The sequence below is a fragment of the Chionomys nivalis genome, chromosome X (genome assembly GCF_950005125.1).
Source record: "Chionomys nivalis chromosome X, mChiNiv1.1, whole genome shotgun sequence".
Lineage (NCBI taxonomy): Eukaryota > Metazoa > Chordata > Mammalia > Rodentia > Cricetidae > Chionomys > Chionomys nivalis.
The window spans coordinates 61,841,293-61,864,597 of NC_080112.1; the positions used below are offsets into that span (position 1 = coordinate 61,841,293).

The 23,305-nt window shown below is 47.7% G+C and overlaps 2 protein-coding genes across 3 annotated transcripts in view; one reads left to right on the forward strand and one right to left on the reverse strand.

Annotated features, from left to right (window-relative positions):
• The first annotated feature begins 478 nt into the window (after nucleotides 1–478).
• On the forward strand, nucleotides 479–12,466 carry Arx (aristaless related homeobox). Its single transcript, XM_057759753.1, has 5 exons — nucleotides 479–885; nucleotides 2,529–3,411; nucleotides 6,075–6,120; nucleotides 8,781–9,109; nucleotides 11,376–12,466. The coding sequence occupies exons 1-5, from the start codon at nucleotides 690–692 to the stop codon at nucleotides 11,614–11,616; spliced, it is 1,695 nt and encodes a 564-aa protein (XP_057615736.1). The 5' UTR covers nucleotides 479–689; the 3' UTR covers nucleotides 11,617–12,466.
• A 7,029-nt stretch (nucleotides 12,467–19,495) lies between these two features.
• Pola1 (DNA polymerase alpha 1, catalytic subunit) overlaps nucleotides 19,496–23,305 on the reverse strand; it is a 329,844-nt gene continuing 326,034 nt past the window's right edge. For both annotated transcript variants that reach the window (XM_057760368.1, XM_057760369.1), the window contains one exon: nucleotides 19,496–20,094. In XM_057760368.1, coding sequence (XP_057616351.1) covers nucleotides 19,949–20,094 — 146 coding nt within the window. In that variant the 3' untranslated portion in view covers nucleotides 19,496–19,948. The remainder of the gene's footprint in view (nucleotides 20,095–23,305) is intronic.

The following is a 23,305-nucleotide window of genomic DNA, read 5'->3' on the forward strand; positions in this document are numbered from 1 at the left end:
TGAGGTCAAGACTCTGTCCTAGGAGGACAAAATCGGTTTTGAAAAGCTCCAGGTGGATCTCAACTTGAGCCTTACAGCTTCACCTCCAGGGAGCTAGGTCCTCGGGATCGTGGAAGGGGAGTCCCAAACCCAAGGGGCACCCACAAGCCTGGCACCCAAATGAGCTAGAGTTAGGAGCAACCCTTAAGACTTAAAAGAGGAACTACGAGAAAACGATGGAAAACTTTGAAAGTTGTTAGTTTAGAGACAGAGAAAGAGAAAGAAAGAAAAAGAAATTGGCTCTGGTGCGTGCCAGCTGCTAGTCCCCTGCCCCCACCCTCTCTGGCCCCTCCAGAATCCAGTTCGCGCTTTGCGCTGTGCCGGCAGACCGACGCAGCCCGGCCTCTGTCGAGAGCCAATCAGAGAACTGCTCTCAGCACGTGGAGCCGAGAGACTCCAGAGCTCCGCGCCCGCAGCTCACTACACTTGTAACCGCTTGTCCTGAGCGAGGAGAGGACAAGCTCCGGCTGAGGCCAGGGTGAAAGCCCGTAGCCCGCCACCGAGGAAGACAGAGAGGAACAAAGATCTCAGTAATATTTGTTATAATCAGCCTTCCAAACTACCCCCATCACACACTCACTCATCCCACTCGCCAGGAGAGGCAGCCAGCCAGAGGTCCGCTCTCTGAGCCCAAGGAAAAAGCTCCAGCCATGAGCAATCAGTACCAGGAAGAGGGCTGCTCCGAGAGGCCTGAGTGCAAGAGTAAATCTCCAACTTTGCTCTCCTCCTACTGCATCGACAGCATCCTGGGCCGTAGAAGCCCTTGCAAAATGAGGCTTCTGGGAGCCGCGCAGAGTTTGCCTGCCCCGCTGGCCAGCCGCGCTGACCAGGAAAAAGCCATGCAAGGTAAGAATGTGCGGTCAGGCACCTACGAAAGGACGTTGGGCATTGGTTTGAATGCTTGTTATTTGGGGACCACAGGCATGGAGGGTTGTTAAATTGGAGACATAGGGAAGAGAGGAATAAGGCCTGGGGCCTTAGTGAGAGGGACTGTTTCTACTTCTCCCCTTTTGGAGAAGGCAGAGACCCAGCTTCGTTTGGGGGGTGGGACTCTTAGCTGCTCCGTGTTCGTTGTTTAAAAGTCCCTTTAGGTTGGCCTTGGGTAGACCCTGAATAGCGCTGACAAGTCCGAAACAGCAGACGCTCTTAAAGCCTTTAGCAACAACTTGATGAGGGCAAGAAACGCAAAAGCTTAGGGGAGGTGATGGTGGTGATGGTGGTGGTGTCTTCAGGCAAGGTGAACTTTTAGCTTTTCCCCTTTGGAAGATTTCTTTCTACTCAGTGGTTTGCGTTCCTTTTTAGTTTTTAATTGTATCTTATTGGTGACCTTTTCAATGCAAGTGTTGAAGAAAACATTTCCCCAGGGTTCCCCAAACTCAACTAACTGTATTTGAAATGCATGAAATGTGTGGGTGCTGTGTGTGTTTTTTTAAAAAGAGTTAAGATGTTTAAAGTGTTTTATTTTCTGAAGTTAAAAAAAAATCCAGAACAAGTGTCATTTGGTCCTCCTAACCTCTTATACTGGAGTTTCGCCTTGAGCTGGATGCAGAAGTCTTGCAGGCAAAGAAGTATTGGTGTCTTTTAAATCCCAGCCCAGTGATCCAGCAAGAACACCATTTGGAAGACTGGAGCGAAAGGCTGAGAATGAGCCCTCTAAAATAAAACTGACTTTTTCCTTTTCTTTTTTTAGCCTACAAGGGCACCTGTGCCAGGCACTTCCTCCAAGGGAAGGAGCGGCCTATGCCTGTTGCACCCCACCCCTCTCCCCCACTCCAGGCATTTCTTAACACATTTTCTCCAGGATGGTTTTTCTTTTTTTTTTTTGGTTGGCCCTTTGAGCAAGGAATCCCAGCCTCCTGCCGCTGTGGGCTGTTGGGCCGTGACGAGTGTTCCGGGCTGTGAGGCCCAGGCGGCTTCGCCCCGCAGGGGTCGCCAGCGGGGCAGCGCCCCTCTTGCTAGCCTGGGGCCCCTGTGACAGAACAGCTGACAGAGGTCGAGGGCGAAGTTTTCAGAGTATTGGTGATTGAAGGTGTTCGATTTTTTTTTAAAAAATCGCCCCACCCCAAAATGGAGAAAAGAAAAAAAAGAGAAAGGAATGAAATAAGATAGAAGTGAAATCATGAAGGAAAAAAAAGAGAAAGAACCGGAAAGAACTAGTAAAGGCAAGAGATGAGAGAAAAAAGGAGTAGAGAGAAGGCAGAAAGAGTAGGAAAGAAAAGGAAAGGGGGCACAAAAGGAGTAGGTATGAGAAAGAAAAAAAGGGAATAAAGGACTGAATGAGAAAGGAAAGAAGGAAGGTAAAAGGGGAACTACTGGGGCACGTGAGAGTAGAAAAAGAAAGAAAAAGGAAGCATGGAAAGTGTGAAAGGAAAGAGAGCTAAGTCCAAGTGTAGGGGTTACACGCAGCAGAGCAGACCGGCTCCCAGCAGCTGCGATGCAGGGGGAAAAACGGTCAGGCTAGCGCGCTGACCACTTTTCCTTGCCCGCAGGCTCTCCCAAGAGCAGCAGCGCCCCGTTTGAGGCTGAGCTGCACCTGCCTCCTAAGCTGCGGCGCCTGTACGGCCCGGGTGGGGGCCGCCTCCTCCAGGGCGCCGCGGCGGCGGCGGCGGCGGCGGCAGCGGCGGCGGCAGCGGCAGCCACGGCCACTGGCACCGCAGGTCCTCGTGGAGAGGTACCTCCACCGCCACCTCCAGCTGCGCGGCCAGGGGAACGTCCGGACAGCGCAGTGGCCGCAGCCGCGGCCGCCGCCGCCTGGGACACACTCAAGATCAGCCAGGCACCGCAGGTGAGCATCAGTCGCAGCAAGTCGTACCGCGAGAATGGGGCGCCCTTCGTGCCACCGCCGCCCGCGCTGGACGAGCTGGGTGGCCCGGGGGGCGTCGCGCACCCGGAGGAGCGCCTGGGCACGGCCAGCGGACCCGGCACTGCCCCGGCGGCGGGTGGTGGCGCGGGCACCGAGGATGACGAAGAGGAGCTGTTAGAGGACGAAGAGGATGAAGATGAGGAAGAGGAGCTGCTGGAGGACGACGAGGAGGAGCTGCTGGAGGACGATGCCCGCGCGCTGCTCAAGGAGCCCAGGCGCTGCTCTGTGGCCGCCACCAGCACCGTGGCCGCCGCTGCCGCCGCCGCCGCCGCCGCCGCGGTGGCCACCGAGGGCGGCGAGTTGTCGCCCAAGGAAGAGCTGTTGCTGCACCCAGAGGACGCCGAGGGCAAAGACGGCGAGGACAGCGTGTGCCTGTCCGCCGGCAGCGACTCAGAGGAGGGGCTACTGAAGCGCAAACAGAGGCGCTACCGCACCACGTTCACCAGCTATCAGCTGGAGGAACTGGAGCGGGCCTTCCAGAAGACGCACTACCCGGACGTCTTCACCAGGTATGTTGCCCGGGTGGTTGGTGGATGTGCACAGCACCCGCTGAAGGGCCCATGAGGGCGGAATAGAGGGGGGTCTCCAGTGTAGGGGAATTCTCTTTACTTCTGGGCGCTACCCGGGCGGGGGGCGGGGTAGCTTTTTGGCTTGACCAAAAGTGATCCTTTGGCTCCCTTTACACACACACACACTCACTTACACACACATACTCACTCACACATACTTGGGCTTGAAGTTTCAGTTGGTGTGGTTTCTTTCTGTCCCAACGCCCTTCCGTTTTGTTTCCAATTGACAAGTTTTAGAGTCAAACAGCCTCTTCAAAGAGCACCTAAAGTAGCCACAAGACTGTTCCTGGTGCCGAGGCTGGGGCCAGGTCCAGGCTAGGCACAAGAAGCACAGCCCGAAGTCCTTTCAGTAGGAGAGCAGGCGCTATTTTTGATCCGTGTACTGTGCGCTGTCCACCCTAGCCCGGTGGCCCAGGAGTCTAGAGGGTATCAGTTACGTTGTTCTCAGGAAAACTGGAGCCCTTGCCTTCAGAGAAGACCTTTAAAAGGATCTGAGGGTTTTCATTTCTTTCTTTTTTTTTTTTTTCTTGTCACTTGGGGACTCCTGAAACAACCAAAAGAAGTCAGAACTAAGCAGTGTGGTGTCTACACACCAGAAAGTCACCAGCCAGAATCTTTCCCTGTGCTCTCGGGTCGCCTCCATGCCTATTACACCTAGCATGACTTTACTGTAAACGGGTTGGTGGGGTAGATCGTGATTTCTGGAAACGTGGCAACCAGGAAATCCAGCAGCTGAGGTGGGGGTGGGGACAAGACTGTGTCCCAGGGACTAGTGTCCACTGCACTTCCCAATCTGAGAAACTTGGACTGGTGTGGGTAGCTGAGCCCCTGCTTATTCAGCTGACCTGGGGGTACCAGCAGGATCGGAGCCCTTCCATCCCAAGACCAAGATTTTGGCTGGGAGTAGGGGCCAGGATTGGGGGGCAAATGTGAGGAAAAAGAAACAGAGCAGTCCCCCAGTGAGAACACTGAGTGAGACCCGTGAGTGCCTGGCTTCCGTGCTCCTCAAACCCGGCAGCTCCTTCGCAGGAGACGTGTGCAGCTTTTCAATGTGCGTTTTCCGACGGGGAAAGAAGCCTGTTCTTTTGAACCAGAGAAATCTCTGCTTGGACTCAAGGCCTGAGCCAGCTCCAAAACATAGTTGGTCTGGCAGTTGCCAAACTCTTGTAGCCAGAAACAACCAAAAAGTAAATTTAATACAGGCAAGGGCACTGAAACTTGGTCCCTCCTTAGTATCATTCAGCCTTCTTCTTCTTCTTCTTCTTCTTCTTCTTCTTCTTCTTCTTCTTCTTCTTCTTCTTCTTCTTCTTCTTCTTCTTCTTCTTCTGATGGAAATAAAACTACTCAAAGTCAGCGTGTGCTATACAATAGCTAACTGGACCACCACCTTTTATTTTATTTTAGCATTTATCCAACATGTGTACTTAAAAAAGAGAAAAAGAGACAGTGTCGCTTAGCATCCAAGTCTGCCCTTTTTAGTTTGTCGGGGAGACTAAAGTACAAGAAGTGGGCAATTCCTCTTCATCGCCCCACCCCCATCTCTTTCCAGTTCGGCAGGCCTAACTCCTGGGCTATAGCCCAGCCAGGCTAGAGTGGAGTTTTAGATTTGCTTGTGCTCTCTGAGAAGGGGAGGGGTGGGAAGAGTGTTCAAAGGAAGGTGTTTAGTGAACTGATTTTTTTTTCTTCTCGCATTGAGGAAGTTTTCAGTAGCCGACCTGATCCTGCGGGCAGTGCAGACCCAGGCCCAGGCCTAGGCAGCTCCGCACTTTCATATTAGGGAGCAGAGAGCCAATTATTCTCGGCGCGCTCATATTTTCGGTAAACAGGTCGTAAGCCGTTTTACAGCATCTTAATGGTTTCCTATTTGCCTTAATTGTCGCAGTAATAACTGCAATAACGGGGTAGGGTTTCAGCTAAATTGACTTCCCCTGAGATGGGCAGGGTTTGTAGTGGGCACTGGAGTCAGGAGGTGCGCAGAATTTTGTTTAATCGAAAAATTACCCCACTGAACTCTTAACAAGCTTAACATATCTCCAGAGGGTAATGGGGAGTGTGACCTAAGAGGGTAAGGGAGGGCAGAAGGGGGGAGGGAAGATGGAGGAAAGACAGAGCTGGAAAGAGGGGCAAGAAAGGAAAGGGAATATAATTTTTTTTAAAAAAGAGGGCAAAACAAAGCCAAGAGGGCAGAAAACAAAAATTGTAGTTGATTGCTGGGCTCTTCTCCTATTTAATATTTGGATGAAACAGGGTGTGAGCACTGTGTGTGTGCATGTGTGTGTGTGTGTGTGTGTGTTTCCCATCCTAGTCTAGCCTAAGAGATTGAGAGAACATTGATTTGTCTAAGTTTGAAGACTTGTGAACTCAAGAACCCACCCAATGTCACACTATATGATATAATATAATGTGTACTATCTTATACCTGTCACTGTGCTGGGAATTTTTTTCTGTTTTCAATCAAATAGTAGGCACCTTAGAGAAGAAGATCGGTCAAACCCGTGTACTTGGGGTGTGGACTGGAAGAGGCTGCCAAGAAGGAGAAGGTGGCCGAGAGAGGGCTGCTGGGGCCTACTGTGACCTTCTGTGTGAATATTGTTTTCTTATAGGGAGGAGCTGGCCATGAGGCTGGACCTGACTGAGGCCCGAGTCCAGGTGAGTTCCAAGAAGGGAAGAAAGAGGGCTGGGCTGGGGTTGGGGGTTGCCTTTCAAATAAAAAGAAGTGGATCCAAATCTGAAAAGTAGACCCAAGCACTCTCACACAAGTAGGCATTTCAAAAGCAAGTTGCAAACTGGGAAGTAGAAGAAGATTTCTGGGTTGGGGAGCTTAAAGTAGCCCAGGTTCAAAACAGGGGTTTTCTAGTCCCAGAGACTGCAATTCAGCAGGCCCCCACCCAAACCTGGTACCCAAGGCCCCTATAGAAAACAATTCACCAGCCAACTTCTCCTGATTGAAATAATGGGATGGAGCATGGATTTGGTTGTTAGACAAATCCGCTCAGCTCCAAGCAGGTATTTGGCTGCGATTAAGTCTCCAATCGGGCTTCATAAAAGCCCACTTAGTGCTAGAACAAACAGGGCCATTTGAAGGCAAAATGCTGTTTGATTTCCCCTCCGCCCTGCACAAGGAGCTGGCTAATGCTATTTGATTTCCCATTTTTTATAGCAATGAGCCCACATTGATCTAATAGGGAGTGAGTGCAATGCTATTAAAGGTGTTTGCAGCCCCATACCAGAGTGCATTTCCGAACCCAGGCCTCATAACCAAAGAGACGATCAACACTGGGCAGCCCCGATGGCCAACAGAAAACAGATGTCCCTGGGTTAGAAGCTGAGTGAATCACTTTACAGTCAAAATCAAGCGCTGATAAAGCACAATAAATTCCATATGGCTCATTTAATACACAACAGCTTCTTGCATTAGAGGGCTAATGATGAGGCTTGTCCCCTCCTTTCTGTTGACACATTTCTCCATTGTCAAACAGAGATGTGACAGCAACTCCACATTTTCAGCTCAGGGGAACAAGTCGTGGGAAAGTTAAATAACTTTTTAAAAGAAAGCGAGTGCCCCTCCCCTTCTTCTCTCCCCACTATTCACTGGAGAAGATGTAATTAAAGTGAATATGAATTATCAGAGTCCTTTCGTTTACCTTTGGGGGCCTCAGAGGTATTAATTCAATAATGAGGAATTGCAGGGGACATCTTGATAATTGCAGTTGAGCCAGGGAGCCCAAGAGACAGCCGATCTCTCTTTAGAAAGGATTCCGTGTTATTTAAGGCCCCTCTGCCTCCACTACCCCCACTTCCCTTCTTTTATTCCTTTCCCTACGATCAAGGAATGGTGAATATTCTTGTCTAGACGGGTTGGATGTGAGAAAGCTGTCCGTCTAGCCTAATCTAACTATAGTCTAACTTTCTCAAGTCTGTGAGTCTCCAAGCTAGAGAATTTCTATAATGTACACATAGATTATTTGAAGGCTGCCGAATGCTATGGCCCCCTTCCCCCAGAACCTTAAGTAATCAGTCAGTTTAGATTCTTGATTTCTTTTTTTCTTGTCCTGGATTACTCTAGACGTCCAACCAAGCTTAGCTGCTAGTGTAACTAACCCCCAGCCAGGTTGGAAATTTGAAATATCTGAATGCCTTTAACTCTTTTTTTCAAAAAGATGTTCCTCTGTGACAGTTCACATTATATTTTAATATAATTCTGTATAGCCCTAGAGTTCATTCTTAATTTTCAGACTCATGTGCAGTCACAAACTCAGCTCTAAAAATATTAATGCCTTCTGGGGAGAAGGAACACAGCTTCTGAGCTGTGGGAGTGATGAGCAGGTCACAGAAAAATGATTTCATGCTTTGGGGGATATTTTTAGATGATGGTGGCTGCCATGTTTTAGGTAAAGGTCTGTGTTCAAAGTGATTCTTATTAACAATTAGGAAAATACCTTGGGCTGGAAACCTCCTCCAAGCCTGGAACTGTCTTATTTAAAGAGCCAAGTGAAAGCACGTTCCCCCCAGCAAAAAAAATAAAAAAAGGAAGGCCCTGTTCGCTCTGAAGATGGAGCAAGCCCTGCCCTCTGAGTTCCTGTGCTCAGGGGGTCCTGCACAATCCATCCCAGTGGCCAGTGAGGTCTCATCCAGAGCCCCTGGAGAGAGCCTGCTTTGGTCCCCTTTTCATTTTATGAACAACTAGGTCTCTTTTTCACTTACTAAAAGTCATTCTCACCTCTCTCCCAACCCTATCCAAACCCCAGACCCCAGTACAGTGCACTTCCTGTTCAGTAGGTATTTTATTTTTGCAAAGGATAACTAAGCTCCCTGCTTGACTTTTCAGTAGAGAGCAGGCATTGCCTGGGCTCATGGGTAAACCTGAAATACAGGAAAATCTCGAATGCAGAAGAGATGTGTGGCTCCTGCCACTATGTGTTTTCATTTGTTGCCTTATAAGCATTCTTCATTAAAGTCTTATGAGAAAAGTGTTCTTGATCCCATTTTACAGATTAGAAAACTGAGGTCCAGAGAGGTCTAAGTGACCTAAATAAAGAAAAGAAGGGTCAGCCCAGACCTGGCAACCTAGGTGTCCCCATGTTTTAACTTTTCCTGAATTTTGGAAACCTGGGATAGAGAGACACCACTTTTAAGGGCTTGCTTGTCCAGTGGTTTCTCCTGGATTAAAGTCTGGGCTCCTTTTCACCCAGAGGGTTCTGAAGGCCAAGGTGGGTTCAGGAACAATGAAAGAAGGGAGAGAAAACCCAGGGTGTCCAGGGAAGGGGTGAGCCAGTGCTAAGCCAACCAGGCCTCTCTTCATTTTGCAGGTGTGGTTCCAGAACCGTCGGGCCAAGTGGCGCAAGCGAGAGAAGGCTGGTGCGCAGACCCATCCCCCGGGGCTGCCCTTTCCCGGTCCTCTCTCGGCCACCCACCCCCTCAGCCCCTATCTGGATGCCAGCCCCTTTCCCCCGCACCACCCAGCGCTTGACTCAGCCTGGACCGCCGCTGCTGCTGCAGCTGCAGCCGCCTTCCCGAGTCTGCCGCCGCCTCCAGGCTCGGCTAGCCTGCCGCCCAGCGGGGCGCCGCTGGGCCTGAGTACTTTCCTGGGAGCAGCGGTGTTCCGGCACCCGGCCTTCATCAGCCCAGCGTTTGGCAGGTAACTGCAGCCTTAAGAGGCTCTGTCCGTCCGTCCGTCCATCTGTCCGTCCGTCCGTCGGTCTCTCTCCTACTCAAGCAGATGCTGAGGTCAGAGAGGAGGCAGGAGGGGACTATACACATCTTTTTTCCCCCCAACCTAAGCGACTTTAGTCAAACAAAATACTCTCTAATTTTGACTTTAGAAAGAAAAGTAGACCTTGAAGAGAATGAGTTACGAGTAAGTAGGAAAGGGGAAGGCAATGGACAGTAACTGCAGTGACGACCAGAAGTGTTCATGAAAGCTGTGCAAAACTATGGTTTGAAGGTACCCTCCGCCACGGGCGGTTTGAGTGAACAGGTGTAGGCAACGGAGCTGGGAGGGCTTTAAAACCTTGCAAAAGTCCTTCTGCAAGCCACAGAGCCTGGCAGCGTGAGGGACACACTTGGGGTCCCCTACAGGAGCCCAGGAGCCAGGAGGCCCTTAAAGTGCACAGAACTGTTTCTTCTCCTCCCAGACTTTATGCTCCTCATCACTTCTATTACGTGATGCCACCAGTACCCCCATATGTGCAAACCCCGACCCCGACAGCGGTACAAGACAACGAAATAAAAGAGTCATCTCATCGTCTATAACTCCCTTTCTTTAAATGAACATTGATGAAATAAAAAAATCTGTATAATCACACAAAGAAACAAAGGAGGGGTGTATTAAGTTGGAAAGTGCAGTGAAAATAAAACTGAATGCAGCTTCAATGATCTCTCTTTGGGAGAACAAAGAAATAATAGATTCATCCAACTGCGCAGCTACTTAACAAAAAAAATTATCCTCGACAAAATTGAAAGTAGGACTTGAGGCAAAATTAATGTACTAAACCACGAAAATATCTAGCAAGTGCCTTAAAGTGTAGTTAAGTGGGGGTGACTCAGTTTACCTAATGAAACCAGGGCATGGTACGCCCCCTCCAGGTCACCCATTATCATTTCCTTTTGAAAAGAAAAAGTAAAGTCCTGTGTCTCTCTCCTGCTTTCCCCCCTCTTGACAATAAATGTCTGTTAGTAAAACCAGGCGAACCCCCGCTGAAACACCGGAGATTCTGTGAGTTTAGAAGGAGGGGGAGATGGGGTTGGCATGGTGAGTGACGAGAGGGCTGGAGAGCAGGAGCAGTGACTCCAAGAGCCCAGGTGGGCTCATTTCTAATTGAGGAAATTCTGAATTGGTCCCTAGGGGGTCTGGAGCAGGAGCCCTTGGGGAGGTGGTTGGAAAAACTCGCCTGGCCGCAAGCATGGAGATGAGGGCCTGGGGCGCTCCGGCCTCAGCTGCGGGTCAAGGGTGTTTTGAGGAAGGATTGAGAGTAATCCCCTCGCGCAGAGTAATCCCGGTGCCACTCGGAGGCGGTGGCGCAGATGCTGGCACTGGTCCCAGTTTAAAGCATTGACTTGAGTGGTGCAAGGGGCTCCCAAGTCTGGGAACTATGGGGGGGGGTGCGTCTGGGGCTCAAGGAAGGCGGAGGGGGAAAAAAGTGTCTTGGTGCGGGGCCTCGGGGCACCCAGCAGGTCCGAGGCGCCTGTGGAGCGGAAATGGAAATCAACAGGCGGGCGCCCAACATCCCACCCCGCAGGCGTTAGTAGTTTAGCCTCCTGCAGGAGGATGGCTCCGCCAGCGCTGGCGGGCCAGAAGGCCAGCACTCAAAGCCAGCTTTTCTTGGGCCAAAGAAGGCTCACACTCAAAAGGAGCCCCGGAGAGTTTGCAGGGTGGGTCTAGGACAGTTTTTAACCTACTTTCTGCACCCCTCCCCCATTGGCTTTTCCTCTCTCTCTCTCTCTCTCTCTCTCTCTCTCTCTCTCTCTCTCTCTCTCTCTCTCTCTCTCTCTCTCTCTTTTTCTTTCTTTCCCTTGCATTTGTCTCTCCGGTCTCCCATCACTTGCTCTCCTACCAACAGCATCACTCCAGGAACTGACCTCGGAACACTGGCTTTCTTAAGTGAAAGCCCAGAATCCACGCACATAGGCCTCGTGATTTGGGCTGCAGGGCCTCCCTCTGAATTCGTCCTCCCCGGACGTGTCTGGTCCCTTGAACTTTCTTTTCCTGTTGGTTTCTCGGCTCGGGCAAAACCACCAGCCTATCATAGCTTCAGCCCTGCCTAATCCCCCACTAGGGGCCTAACTCCCCCAGCTGCTCCGCGTCCTCCACCCTCGCCGCCCGGGTGAGAGGTGGAGGGACTCGCTGTCCTAGGAGCCGCACTCAGCTCACGAGGCCGTGACCGCGCTGTTTGCTCTCCCCACAGGCTCTTTTCCACCATGGCCCCCCTGACCAGCGCGTCGACTGCGGCTGCGCTCCTGAGACAGCCCACACCCGCGGTGGAGGGCGCAGTGGCCTCGGGCGCGCTGGCCGACCCGGCCACCGCAGCCGCAGACAGACGCGCGTCCAGCATAGCGGCTCTGAGGCTGAAGGCCAAGGAGCACGCCGCGCAGCTCACGCAGCTCAACATCCTGCCGGGCACTAGCACGGGCAAGGAGGTGTGCTAAAATGCCCTCCACTCTCGCGCCCCTTAGGCGCTCCCCTAAAGGTCACCTCACTCAGCATCACTCAAGACCAAATGGAAACAGAGGACCAGCACACTCCCAAGATGGCAACAGACAGAGCGCAGCCGCCTTCGCAGCAGCCTGGACGCGGACAAGGCAGCAGTTGGCGCTAAAAGACGTGGCACCTCTTCCTCTGGCTGTCCACCTGCCCCTGCCCCCGTCCCTACCCCTGCTACTGCCAACATTGCTCCAACTCGAAGGTTCACTCTCCCATTCTTACCTTACTGAAATTAACGGGGAGGGTTTCTCCCCAAGATGCCTAGTATTGGAGTTTAAAAAAATTAAAAGCCCAACCTTCTCTTCCTCCGGATACCCCACATAGCTTTTCTTTTGAATAGCATTTTGGCGCTCTAAATTGATTTCAGCGCAGGCCCGGCTAGCCGCCAGGGCAAGGGAAGCAAATGCGAGTCTGTAAGATAGCTAACAGTGCACTTAAAGGAAAGGGGCATCTCGTTCTTGTTCTCTTCTTTATCATACATCAACCAAGGTTTTTATATCAAACCAAAGGGAAATACTCTGCTAGAATATGGACTATTGAAGTCACCAAACTGTGATTATTGATTCTGTACATACCATTGTTATTAAAAAAAAAGAACAGAGCTTTGTATATTTGAAATGTTATAACGCAATTGCACTCAGCGTGGTATGGTAAAAGTTTGTCCTCCTGTAGATTCTTACTGTGTTGTAGATACGGTAGGGTTCCTAGACAAATATTTATGTACTCAAGCCCTTTATTTAACTTATTAACTGTAGAAGCTTCGGAAACCTTCAAGATAAAGGCAATGGTACAGTACTTTTGTGTAATGTGTAATTGTCACCACTTTTCCTTGATATCTAGTGGAGAAGTGTCACGCTCAAAATAAAAAAAAAATATATGTTTAACAAAAGGAAGTGTGAATACTCTATAGTGATCCTGAGGGGACAGTCCAAGCCCTTATTCCCCACCGAGACCAAGGGTGGGCTCTGCTGTTGTAGTAGCTCTTGAGTTTATATGCACGCGCTCTTCCAGGCAGAGGCCCCTGGTTTGAAAGTGATACTACAAAGGACACCACAGTGGTGCTTTCCAAGAGCATCACAGAGATCTGTCGCAGTTGATGCTGAGGATCCTGGGCCAGGGAGATTGTAGGGTGGGTTCTACAGTAGGTGGGTGTAAAGTAGGTGTTGCTGACAACCGTGAAAAGAGAAATTTGGAACAAGCGGTGTCTTGGTTGGAAGGCAAAGGAAGCTGTTCGTGCAAAATGCCACGTAGCAAGGAAGTGCGCAGTCCGAGATGACAGGTAGTGGCTAGAGCAAGAAGCTGAGGCGCTGGCTTCTGAGGGGGCGGGCTTGGTGGAACACTATTAGGGAGGGGGGAGGGGGGAGTAGAGAGAGTGGGGGAGGGAGAGAGAGGGAGAGAAAGAGAGAGAACACGCGGGAAGAGTGATGGAAAGGCAGTTATGGGTATCCGAGTGGCAGATCTTAACTCGACAAATGTCATTACTTCACTTATCTAGACATTGGGAAATGTATATATATATATATATATATATATATATATATATGATTTTATTTATTTTTTTTTAAAAGTTCAGATTTCGCCAGGAAACTCAAACAGATTTGGCATCTTTCACCCCCTGGGCTCACTCCTTCCGCGGCCGGAACCATAGCTCCCCCTTCTCCGGGACCCTGCCCGCGCCCCTTCGGGTGACCTCTCGGTGGAAGCTCGCCCGCGGGGGCTGGGTCTCGCCAATGCTCCCAGGGTGATGGGAAAGGGACGAGAAGCTTAATTAGTTTCAATTTGCAGCAATTAGCGCGCCGGACCTTTGGGGAGAGGGGCAGGCGGGAAGGGGGGCTGCGTGGCGTGACTACGGCAGCTCACGGAGCAGAGAAGCGCCGCCCAGCCAAGATGCCGGCAACCGCGGGGGTGCAGGCGCTTCTCTGGGGCCAGGCCGGTCGTGCGCCCTATTAGCAGGAGGTGGGGAGCTGGGTCCTTTGGCAGATGCGGACTCGGGCAGAGGTCAACAGTCCTGGGGCACCGTGCCTGTCTGGGGAGGTGGGCAGCCTTCAGTGATCCCAGGTTTCCATCTGTCCGAAATCCCAGAGAACGCGCCCACGAGGAGCACCAGCCCCAGGTGCTTCTTGGATTTTGTCCGTCATGTGGGTCATCACCACCTTAGCCAGGTCTGGACTTGCCAGGGTGACTCCCCCAGGCAGAGGCCCGGTCTGGGGCATGGGAAGTGGCCACCAACTACCATTCCCACCGCCACTACCTTCCTAGGTTTACTAAGACGCGGTTGGAACTTTCTGGGGGCATTTCTCCAGATCTCGACTTGCACAGGCTTTCCCAGAGAAAGGCATTTTCCTGGAGTGGACTGTTGTAGGTAGCAGCGTGTGAGTGGAGCACTAGGGGAGGATTTATTTATTTGTGGTCAATATCACTTTTCTGTCGATACTGGCTTTTTGTTTAGTAAGAAGGCTTCATTCCATAACCCCCCCCCGCCCCCCCAGGCTGCCAGTTGGATGGTATACGAGAAACAGTACCATTCTTCCTGTTAATGAACTCTTTTTTAAGTCATTTTTTCTCATTTGACCCTTCCATGGAACAGAAGCAAATTGCGTGAAATTACCTCCAAGGATTACATTTATTACTGGCCAATGAGAACCCCTCGCCTTGTTTTACAAACTCTTAATCCTATGTCATTCTGATGCCGCAAACAAGCCCGGGGCCTGGGCCTCCTATTCTTTCAACTTTCCCCAGCTGGAGGGACCTCATTCTGCACTTAATATTCCCCATAAATATCACACGCTAAAGACCCCCTGACTTCCAGCAAGTCCACATTAAACATGTGACATGTCACGCATGACAAACTCTGAGTATCTTTTCAAAGCAGCATTAAAAGCAAAGAAACCAATTTTCTTCTCTTTCCAAACCTCCCCAAGTGCTGAATGATGGGATTGGAAAGAGCCACTGGAGCGTACTTAGGGGGATTTTATGAGATTTTCCAGAATGATTTAATCTTATTGTGAGCATTATTAATGAATGGCAACCCAATTTGGCCCCAATATCTGGGAACTCAGTCACAATACTGGGACCGGCTGACAATGCTCCCCCCTCAATCTTAAGCAAACCTCTTCCACCACTAAGGAGGACATATGGAGGCCCAGGGAGTTCAGGAGAGTCAAATGCATGGCAGGACTGTCTCCTAACACATTCACAACAGAATGGCCCAACACCTGTTTTCCCAAGACCATTGTGGGGTGCGAGGGAGATTGGGAGCCTCTGGAGGGAAGTTGGAGGGGAAGGGGACGTTGATTTGCTGCATTTTCATACAGGGTAGCCAGATCAGGAGACCAAAAAGGCAAGAAGGGAGCACCTGGAATTGTTAGAAATGCCCTTTCACAGACTACTCACGGACTGGACTGTAGGCAGTAGCGAAGGCAGTCATGTTAACTGTTATGACAAGGGTGGTAAAAGGGTCAACCTGGGAGAATGATTGTGGGAGAGAATCTCGTTATTAGGATAAAGCTACAGGTATTGATCCCCATCATTTTCCTCCCCCCCATATCACCCCCATCTATTTGGAACAAATATTTGTTACTGTTAGTTTTTTATTTATATCAATACTCAAAGCACCAGATGGTCTGCTGAGCATGATTTGGAGTGCAGATACTTCTAGAATGGAAAAGGGACTGATGTTAGAAGTGAGAAAATTACACACAGGCTAGCCCAACTTGCTTTTAGACGAAAAATGTGTATGTGAGCATGTGCATGTGTATACACAAAAGTGAGTGTGTCTCAATGAAGGGGGTCTTAAATTGAGCCTAAAATGGTATTTTGGAACACAGAGTTCCCCAGAACAACTGCATATTTAAATGACAAGTGGTAGCCTGGCTGGGGGTGGGGCTGGGGGAGAAGAAAACCCCACTACCTGAAGAGGAAAAAGCATTTTTCAAAAGAAAGTCATGTTGTCCCTGGACGTTATTAACGGTCCAGTTTGAAGTATACATTTTTTCCTTTACAGAAAAGGGGGCGATTACCAGTTATACATTAAGAAATGTCATTCAGTCATTTTTATTCATTCTCCGGAAATCTTCGTAAAAGCCTGAATCATACTTGTACAAGCAGCAATTTTGTTAATCCAGGGGGTTATTACTCTGGGCCCTTATTAGGTTCTACACCACTGCCAAGCAATCCTATAACCCTCTCAAAAGAAGTTTACCTCCCTGTTATAAAACCAGTAGTGGTATTTATACTGTGCAATAATTAGTGTATTACTTGAATCCACTAACACGTTCATTTTATCTCTGCACAAAACCTCTAGTCTGCTTATAGAAAGCTTGTGCCTCCTTTGGTGCTGTTAAAGTGGTGAAAGAGTGAATTGAAGGCTGGTTGCACTTTCTCCTTTTGCCTCGCCTTAATTCCCATCTCTTTTTGCTCTCATCCAATTAGCACAGTGTATTAAGCGGTTTATCATCTCATAGTCAGCTATTGAGAGAAACAAGGCGAGCACTTTGCAATAGAACCTGCGCTCCTTTGACACCCTCAGGTACTTACATATTCCACTGCGCTATGAATAATAGAGGAAGAATGGAGCGCTAATTCCCTCATCAAAGAATGCCTTGTCTGCTGCTTTGCTCAACAACACCATTCTGATCAAAAGAAAAGCAATAAAGCTTAGCATAACAAAACGAAACCTACTTATTAGCTTAGTGGTTAAATTAATGCAGAGCCGCTGCTATTCAAAACCAAGGTTTGAAAACAGCCTCCAACAACCTGATAATGCTGCCTTCGGGATGAAGGAATTTTAATCTGAAATTTGAGGCTGGCTCAGATGAGTTAATCTATTAAACTGCTATAAGGAAGCTCTGCCACAAACTGTTCAATTAAGAAATATTTAGGTGAGGAGAAAGAGGAGAGAGGACAGAGGTGGGAGGAAAGGGAGAGGGGAGAAGGGGGGAGGGAAGAAGAGAGAAAGAGAAAGGTGGATGGATGGATTTAAGTTTTGATCGGGAGCCCTGAGTAGCATTGAAGTGAGAGGTCCAGGTTGCTGGGCTTAATGCTTTTCATAAAACCCTGACACAGATGAAAATCTCTTTTTAGCTTCCTTGTCTTTGTATCTCCTGCCAAACTCATATTAAACAGTGTGCTTGAAAGTATCTTAGGTGGCAAGGGCTGGAGAACTGGGGTAGTGGTACAAGGCAACTGACCTTCCTCATCCGGAAGCCCCATCTGTAAACCCTGATCAGTCCCTCACAGCCTGGGCACCTGACACATAATTGACTTTATCCATATTGTATTTGACAAATGAGAATATTTTTGAGCATTCTCTGTGAATTTTCAAGTTCTGGCCTTCCCTATAACCTTTGTATGTAGGACCTCTGTAAGAAGGGAAGCTTGTAAGCACGTTCAGTAGCAGCAGGCCCAACCTAGGTCCTACATTAAACTGAACAAGTGCTGAGCAGAGCAGGACCCATTAGGGTACCAGTTCCCAACTAATTCCAGTAGCTTTAGCCCAGAGGTTTAACAATCTTTAAAAAACAAAAACAAACAAAATACAAATGGGGCTAGCGATGGCTCAGAGGTTAAGAGCACTGGCTGTTCTTCTAGAGGTCTTGGGTTCAATTTTCACCACCTTCATGGCAGCTCACTGCTGTCTTTAACTCCAGTTCCAGGGTACCCAACACCTCCATGCAAGCAAGACACCAAAGCACACAAATTCCTTTTTAAAAACCAAAACAACAACAACAAAACCCATTTGCCAGCCAGGTGTGGTGGCTCATGTCTTTAATTCAAGCAGAGGCAGATGAATATCTGAGTTTGAGGCCTGGTCTTTACCAGTGAGTTCCAGGTCAGCCAGGGCTCTGCAGAGAAACCCTGTCTTGAAAAGCTAAAATAAAAATTTAAAAATTGTCAAGGCTTAAAGAACGGAAAATGTTTATTAAATATTTAGATTCCTGGCTTCTCTGGAACACTGGATCATAAGGCCCACCCTGGGCCCTGCCCCTCTCAGCACCACTACTGCCCCCTGTAGGCTGCCCCTTATATTCCCTAGTGTGTGCAGTTGGCTCTCTATTCATTCTTTCAGCATTTGAGCTTCAGGCTGGTGCCAGGGAGCCCATGGAGACAGGGATGGGCGGCATTTCTGAACCAGTTCTACTCAGTGTGCCATCCATCAAGGCATGTCAAGGAATAGAGACCCTCCTGAGAAAAGCGAGTGGGCAATATTCCTGCCTTCCAACAAGTATCCACTGTAATTCTTCAACTTGCAGGTCCAACTTTCCATAAAATTCTGGAATCCTTCAGGCACCTGCAGCTAAAGCCTACACTAGGTAAGAGATCCTAGTAAGAAAATGCTAACTGCTGTCATTGGCTACTCTCTGCAAATGTACTTCAAAATGGTTTTTATTTACATTTAGTTTGTTTTTAGAGAAAGAGTCCCTAGGTGTTCTGGAACTTTCTATGTAGACCAAGCTGGACCTGGATTTATGGCAACTCTACGGCCACCTGTAGAGTGCAGAAATTACAGAGATGTGCCATCACTACTTGCCAAAATGTCTGATTTTCTATAGAAATAATTCCTATCCATAGAGTGATTATAGACACAAGGTAGAGGCAAGAAATAAAGTAATAAGTTGAGTCTTTCGTGGCTTCTTGAAGACCAAGTTAAGGATTATTTCATTTATATTGAATATAATCATAGCCTCCAGAAATCAAGGAAAATATACCTTCTTTTCAGAAAGCTGAGGGCATAAGCTCCGGACACACACACACTGGTGAACTGTCCTCTGATTTTAATATAATAGCAATTATCAGAAGCTGACCAGAAATGATAAGAGCACATGAATCCTTTTGTTTCCTAAAGCAACTTGCCTGCTCTAACTTGTGACCAGCTGAAGTGCTTTTAGTGCCAATTAACTGTCAGGGCCCCAAACCTAGTGTTTCTACTTCAATTCTGAGTGTAAGAGAAAGAGGAGCAAGAGAAAAGAGACGGCAAAAGCCAGACAAAAGACTTTTTAACAAGTATTTCTTTACATCCACTGCTTACGAAGTATTTCTTCCTTAGGGGGCCTCTATGTGGAATGCCTCACTCCCAGCAGCCATCAGCTTGTCTCTTGGTTTAGTGTCCCTCCACCCTCTGCTTTCTCTCTGTCTTTCTGGATCAAGAACCAATAACCCCAGTCCTCTCCATGTTTAATATAGTAAAGGACTCAAAGTTCACAGAACTTCATGATGCTTCGAATATCCAGACATCTTGCTCAGCATCTTTGAATTGGGTTGATTCAGGCTGTTATGAAAGAAAGCGGGGCAAGGTTGGGGAAGAGAATGGTCTTCAATCAAGCTTTTATTCCTTGCTGTCAACTTTAAATTGCACCCAATTAAAAAAAAATCACTACAACCGGTTTCCCTTTAGAAAACTTTATTCTGAAGTACAAAACACAATGCATTTTCCCTTCTAAGAAAACCAAATCCGTAAGTATTCTAACGTTGCCATATTGAAATACAGCTTATTGATGGCAAAGAGAACTGATGGACCATAGCAAGCCCCAGGTCCTGTTAGCTGCCTCCCATTCTTCTGAACATAACATAGTCATCCTCACAGCAGTCTCACCAGGATTTTTGTGAAATGTTAGGACAAAGTATTTAAAATGTGCTTTCCTATTGTATAAATCTTCACTCTGAACATTGTATATAAAGGGAAAATATAAGGAATGTGAGCATGAGACACCTGCTCAGTGTTGGACTTTGAACAATTCAATAAGCAAACATGCTCTGTGTAATCTATTTAGTAAGTGCAAAGTTTCTGAATCCACCCACCCCCGCCCCCACCCCACTTATGTGAAAAAGAGCACTGAAAACAGCCATGCTTGGAGACAGTATCTGAACAAGTATTTTGATACAGACTGTATTTAGGTGACGTGAAAAAGTAAAATGTTAGAACTCCCACTAGACTCTAAAAAATTATTTTTTGGGGTGTCTTTGCTACAGCCTCAGGGTAAATTTAAGGTAAATTAGGTCTCTGCTACTCTTGATTAAAGTAGCAATTTCTGCCCTGGGGAAACCCGTCCCCAATAAGATTGGTCTTCAGGTACTTGGGAAAGGGTTCGGTGGCATATTGTGCTATGAAGACTGTTTGGCAGGTTAAATATTTTTACATTCCATCCTGATCCACATCTACATAAACACAACATGCAATCCTTGAAAGAAAAGCAAGATACTGGTGAAGCAGTTAAGGCAAGTGGAGGCACCCAGAAGCTGAGATTCGGCAGCTGGCCTCCTTGCTGGTTCCTGGGTCTCTCAGTACTTCCCAGCATAATTGCTGAAGAGCTTGCTGAGGTTAACTTCAGAGTAGCCACTCCAGGACAAGAACTGTTCTGCTATATTCTTGACTTTTCTGTAGTCCTGAAGAACTTTCGGGGTAAAAAACTGCTTCTTCAATTTATCTAAAGTGAAATAAAAATAAAAGGATTAGAAGTCTCAGAGAGTTTCTTCAAAGATACTATTTCTTTCCAGAGAAGGGGTGCATGTTTTGGTTGCAATCCCGCCTCTGATGCCCTAATGGGCCTGTCGGTGTTCTGTCCACCTTGGGGACAGTTCAAAGCTCGAGGTATTTCAGAATCTTCTGTGAAAGCCTGAGTAGGCTCTTTTCAGACCCTCACTGCCAGGAGGACACAGCAGGTCAGGCCCCGTCTACTGATGTGAACTGCAGGTGCATGTCCATGTGCAGTCGGAGAGATGAGTGGCACTGTGAGACAGCAGTCTTGCTGCGCTGTTGAGTATGTGCATGCACTAGAGTAGGAATCTGGATCTAGAAGGAAGCTATATTCCTAGTGCCTCCCAAACCACACTGCCCCATTCAGTTAGACTGCACAGTTTCTTCTAATTCCCTCACCTTCCCATTTTGTTAAACAACATCTTTACTGAAAGGAGAGGAGAGCTGCCTGGAGGTCCAGCTGTCCCTTGTCAACCTTTCTTTTTGTCCACCTTGTGACAACTCTGATCCAGTGTCCCCACCTTTCCATTTTACCTTTCCATTCCTGGCTTTTTACCTTTCTATTCCTGGCTTTCCTATTCTGAGGATGGTCCTATCATCCAGAGCAATGGCTCCCTTCCCATATTATCCATTCCACAGTGTCTGCTACTTTTGCATTTTGTTCTTTGAAAGGAGCAGCGGTGCCGTTGTGTTTGAAGTTTGATCTTTTGGGGGGGGGAATCATTCCTTCCCTGGATGGTCTTTGTTCAAAGCTGCTCGGGAACATCATGAAATGTTTTGGAAAGTTTTGTAGCTGAGGAAACTGGGTAAGGCCACAAAACAAGTCCTTAGAGATATGGATCTGGAAATTCAGGTAGGCAGAACCCCCAACTAACAGTTGTAGGAGGTCACTTTTGTGACCCCTTTTATGCCACTGCTTGTGGTTCAAGGTTGAAAGCAAGGCCTAGAAATCAGCTATTTTCAAGGCAAAGGGTCCAGGATACTGCCTGTGCCAAGGTGCTTGGGGTGGGGGACAAAGCTTCCCAGCACCTCAGAATACAAAAAGATCAGGAAGGAAACACAAATGTGGGAACACATCCATCAAAGTAAGCAAAACCCTGCTCAAACAACAGAGAGCTAATAAAGCCCACAAAACCCCGGAAAATGAAAACTCAGCCTCAAGATTTTTGTTCCTTAGCTACACATACACATTGGTTCACAACCTTTTCTAGTTACACCAATGCCTTCCAAAAACAACCATAAGAAGTTTTGTTGAAGATTTAAATGCCCAAAGGGGGTGAAAAAAGAAGTGGGGAAAGGGGGTTACATCGTTAGCTGACTATACAAAGACAATTTGAAAGTTCTAATTATCGGAGTCTGGCGATATACAATAAAGGCCCCAACCAATGTGCCTGCCTCCTGGCAGGCCAGAACCACAGGCCTGCAACCCTGTGCATGTGAATGACACAAATGCATCTGATGACTGGGGAGAGCACATTTAAAGAGCTGTGGTAATACAGAGCAGGGGAGGAAGGGAGAGGACATAGCTCCTGATGTGTTTACCTCCTCTGCTGATGGGATATTGACTTTTCTCACTAGGTTGGTTAGAAAGGGGACTATTTACGCTGCCACACAGCAGAGTTAGAATGACAACCAGCGTCACTGGGCTTGCTTCTTCGTAAAAGACAACTGTGACCGCCAGCATATCCCATAGCTGGTCAATACAGCCCAGACACTGTTTCCTGGCAGACAGAGATGCAGATAAAAGCTCCCACTTGCTTCCCCAATGAGAGCTTAATCAATAGCATATGGAAGGTCTTCTAGGAAACAGAACTGGATGAGCTGTCAGGCCATATCACAGGAGCTTGGAGGGCAAGGAGTCACTTGTTCAGTTTTCCTCTTCCTTCTTCGGGCACTGGAGCCGTCCATGTTAGGCATCCCATTAAACCGTTACCCTGTTTCTGTCAATACTACACCTACCACTTTAGAACCTAAGAGACAATACGGATGTTAAATGGTGAAAGTCAGTTAACATGGTCAGTAAACTCCTGCCTCCTTTTGTTGTTCTAGTTTCTGAATGCAGCCTACCAGTAATGACATTATCCCAAGTGGAGCTGCAGTCAGAATTTAGGACAACACTGCTAAAATATTTTAAGAGGCCAGTCAACAAGAGCAAACACATGCAACAATGGTATCCAGCTCTACCAAATACCACTAATTGTGACTTTTGTTCCACAAATCCAAACCAAACACATCAGCAAAATAAAAATATTACCTGGAAGTCACTCATCTTTACCCACAAGCACAATAAACCTTTTTCTTAGTGCTCTTGTATTTAGTGCTTATCTCCTCTGACCTTTTCTACATGTAGAGATTGCTCATAGTCATACAGTAATGATCAAAAAAATTCTTGTCCTAAACCCTAAGAAAGCAAGGTAAAAAAGCCTGGGTAATGATTCTCCAATTTTTTTTGTCCTGGAATTCACTCTGTAGACCAGGCTGGCCTCGAGCTCCCAGAGATCTGCCTGCCTCTGCCTCCTCACTGCTGGGATTAAAGGTGTGCGCCACCACTGCTCAGATTGATACTCCAAATAATTTATCAGACAAAACAACAAACTACTAATATGAAAGTTTATTTCTATCCACTAGAACACAAAATTATCCAAATTACAATGCTTTTGATGCAAGACAAACTAGATCATCTGAGAATTTACCTGTCTTAGAAGTTTTGTTAAAAGTCATCTGACTAAAGGAAATGCAATGCTCGCACTATTTGAAAAAAACAAATGGGAATCATCTCTAAGGAAACTTACTCCTATATTACATATTTTAGTTCAACGTCAGTAAAGAAAAATCCCTTTTCAGCTTTTCTCTTTATAAAACCATTTTTGGTCTTAAACACATTGAACTAGGAACCATGAGGCAAAGACATTTTAAAACATCGCCTACTGGTTATTTTATTTTAATTAAGGCAGTCTTAGGCACACAGGCAGCAGCCGTTTCTGTTCTGAATGTCTGTTTCATTTATTTCTGTGCAAAGGTATCAAACAACAGTCAGTTATAATTGATTCTGTCAGGTGTTATACAGTCAGTCATAATTGTCTCTGTGTAGAGGTGTGTCAATTTACTATATCTGAATTAAATATTCTGTCAATTATGAAATCAGGTAATAATTTCAGTCA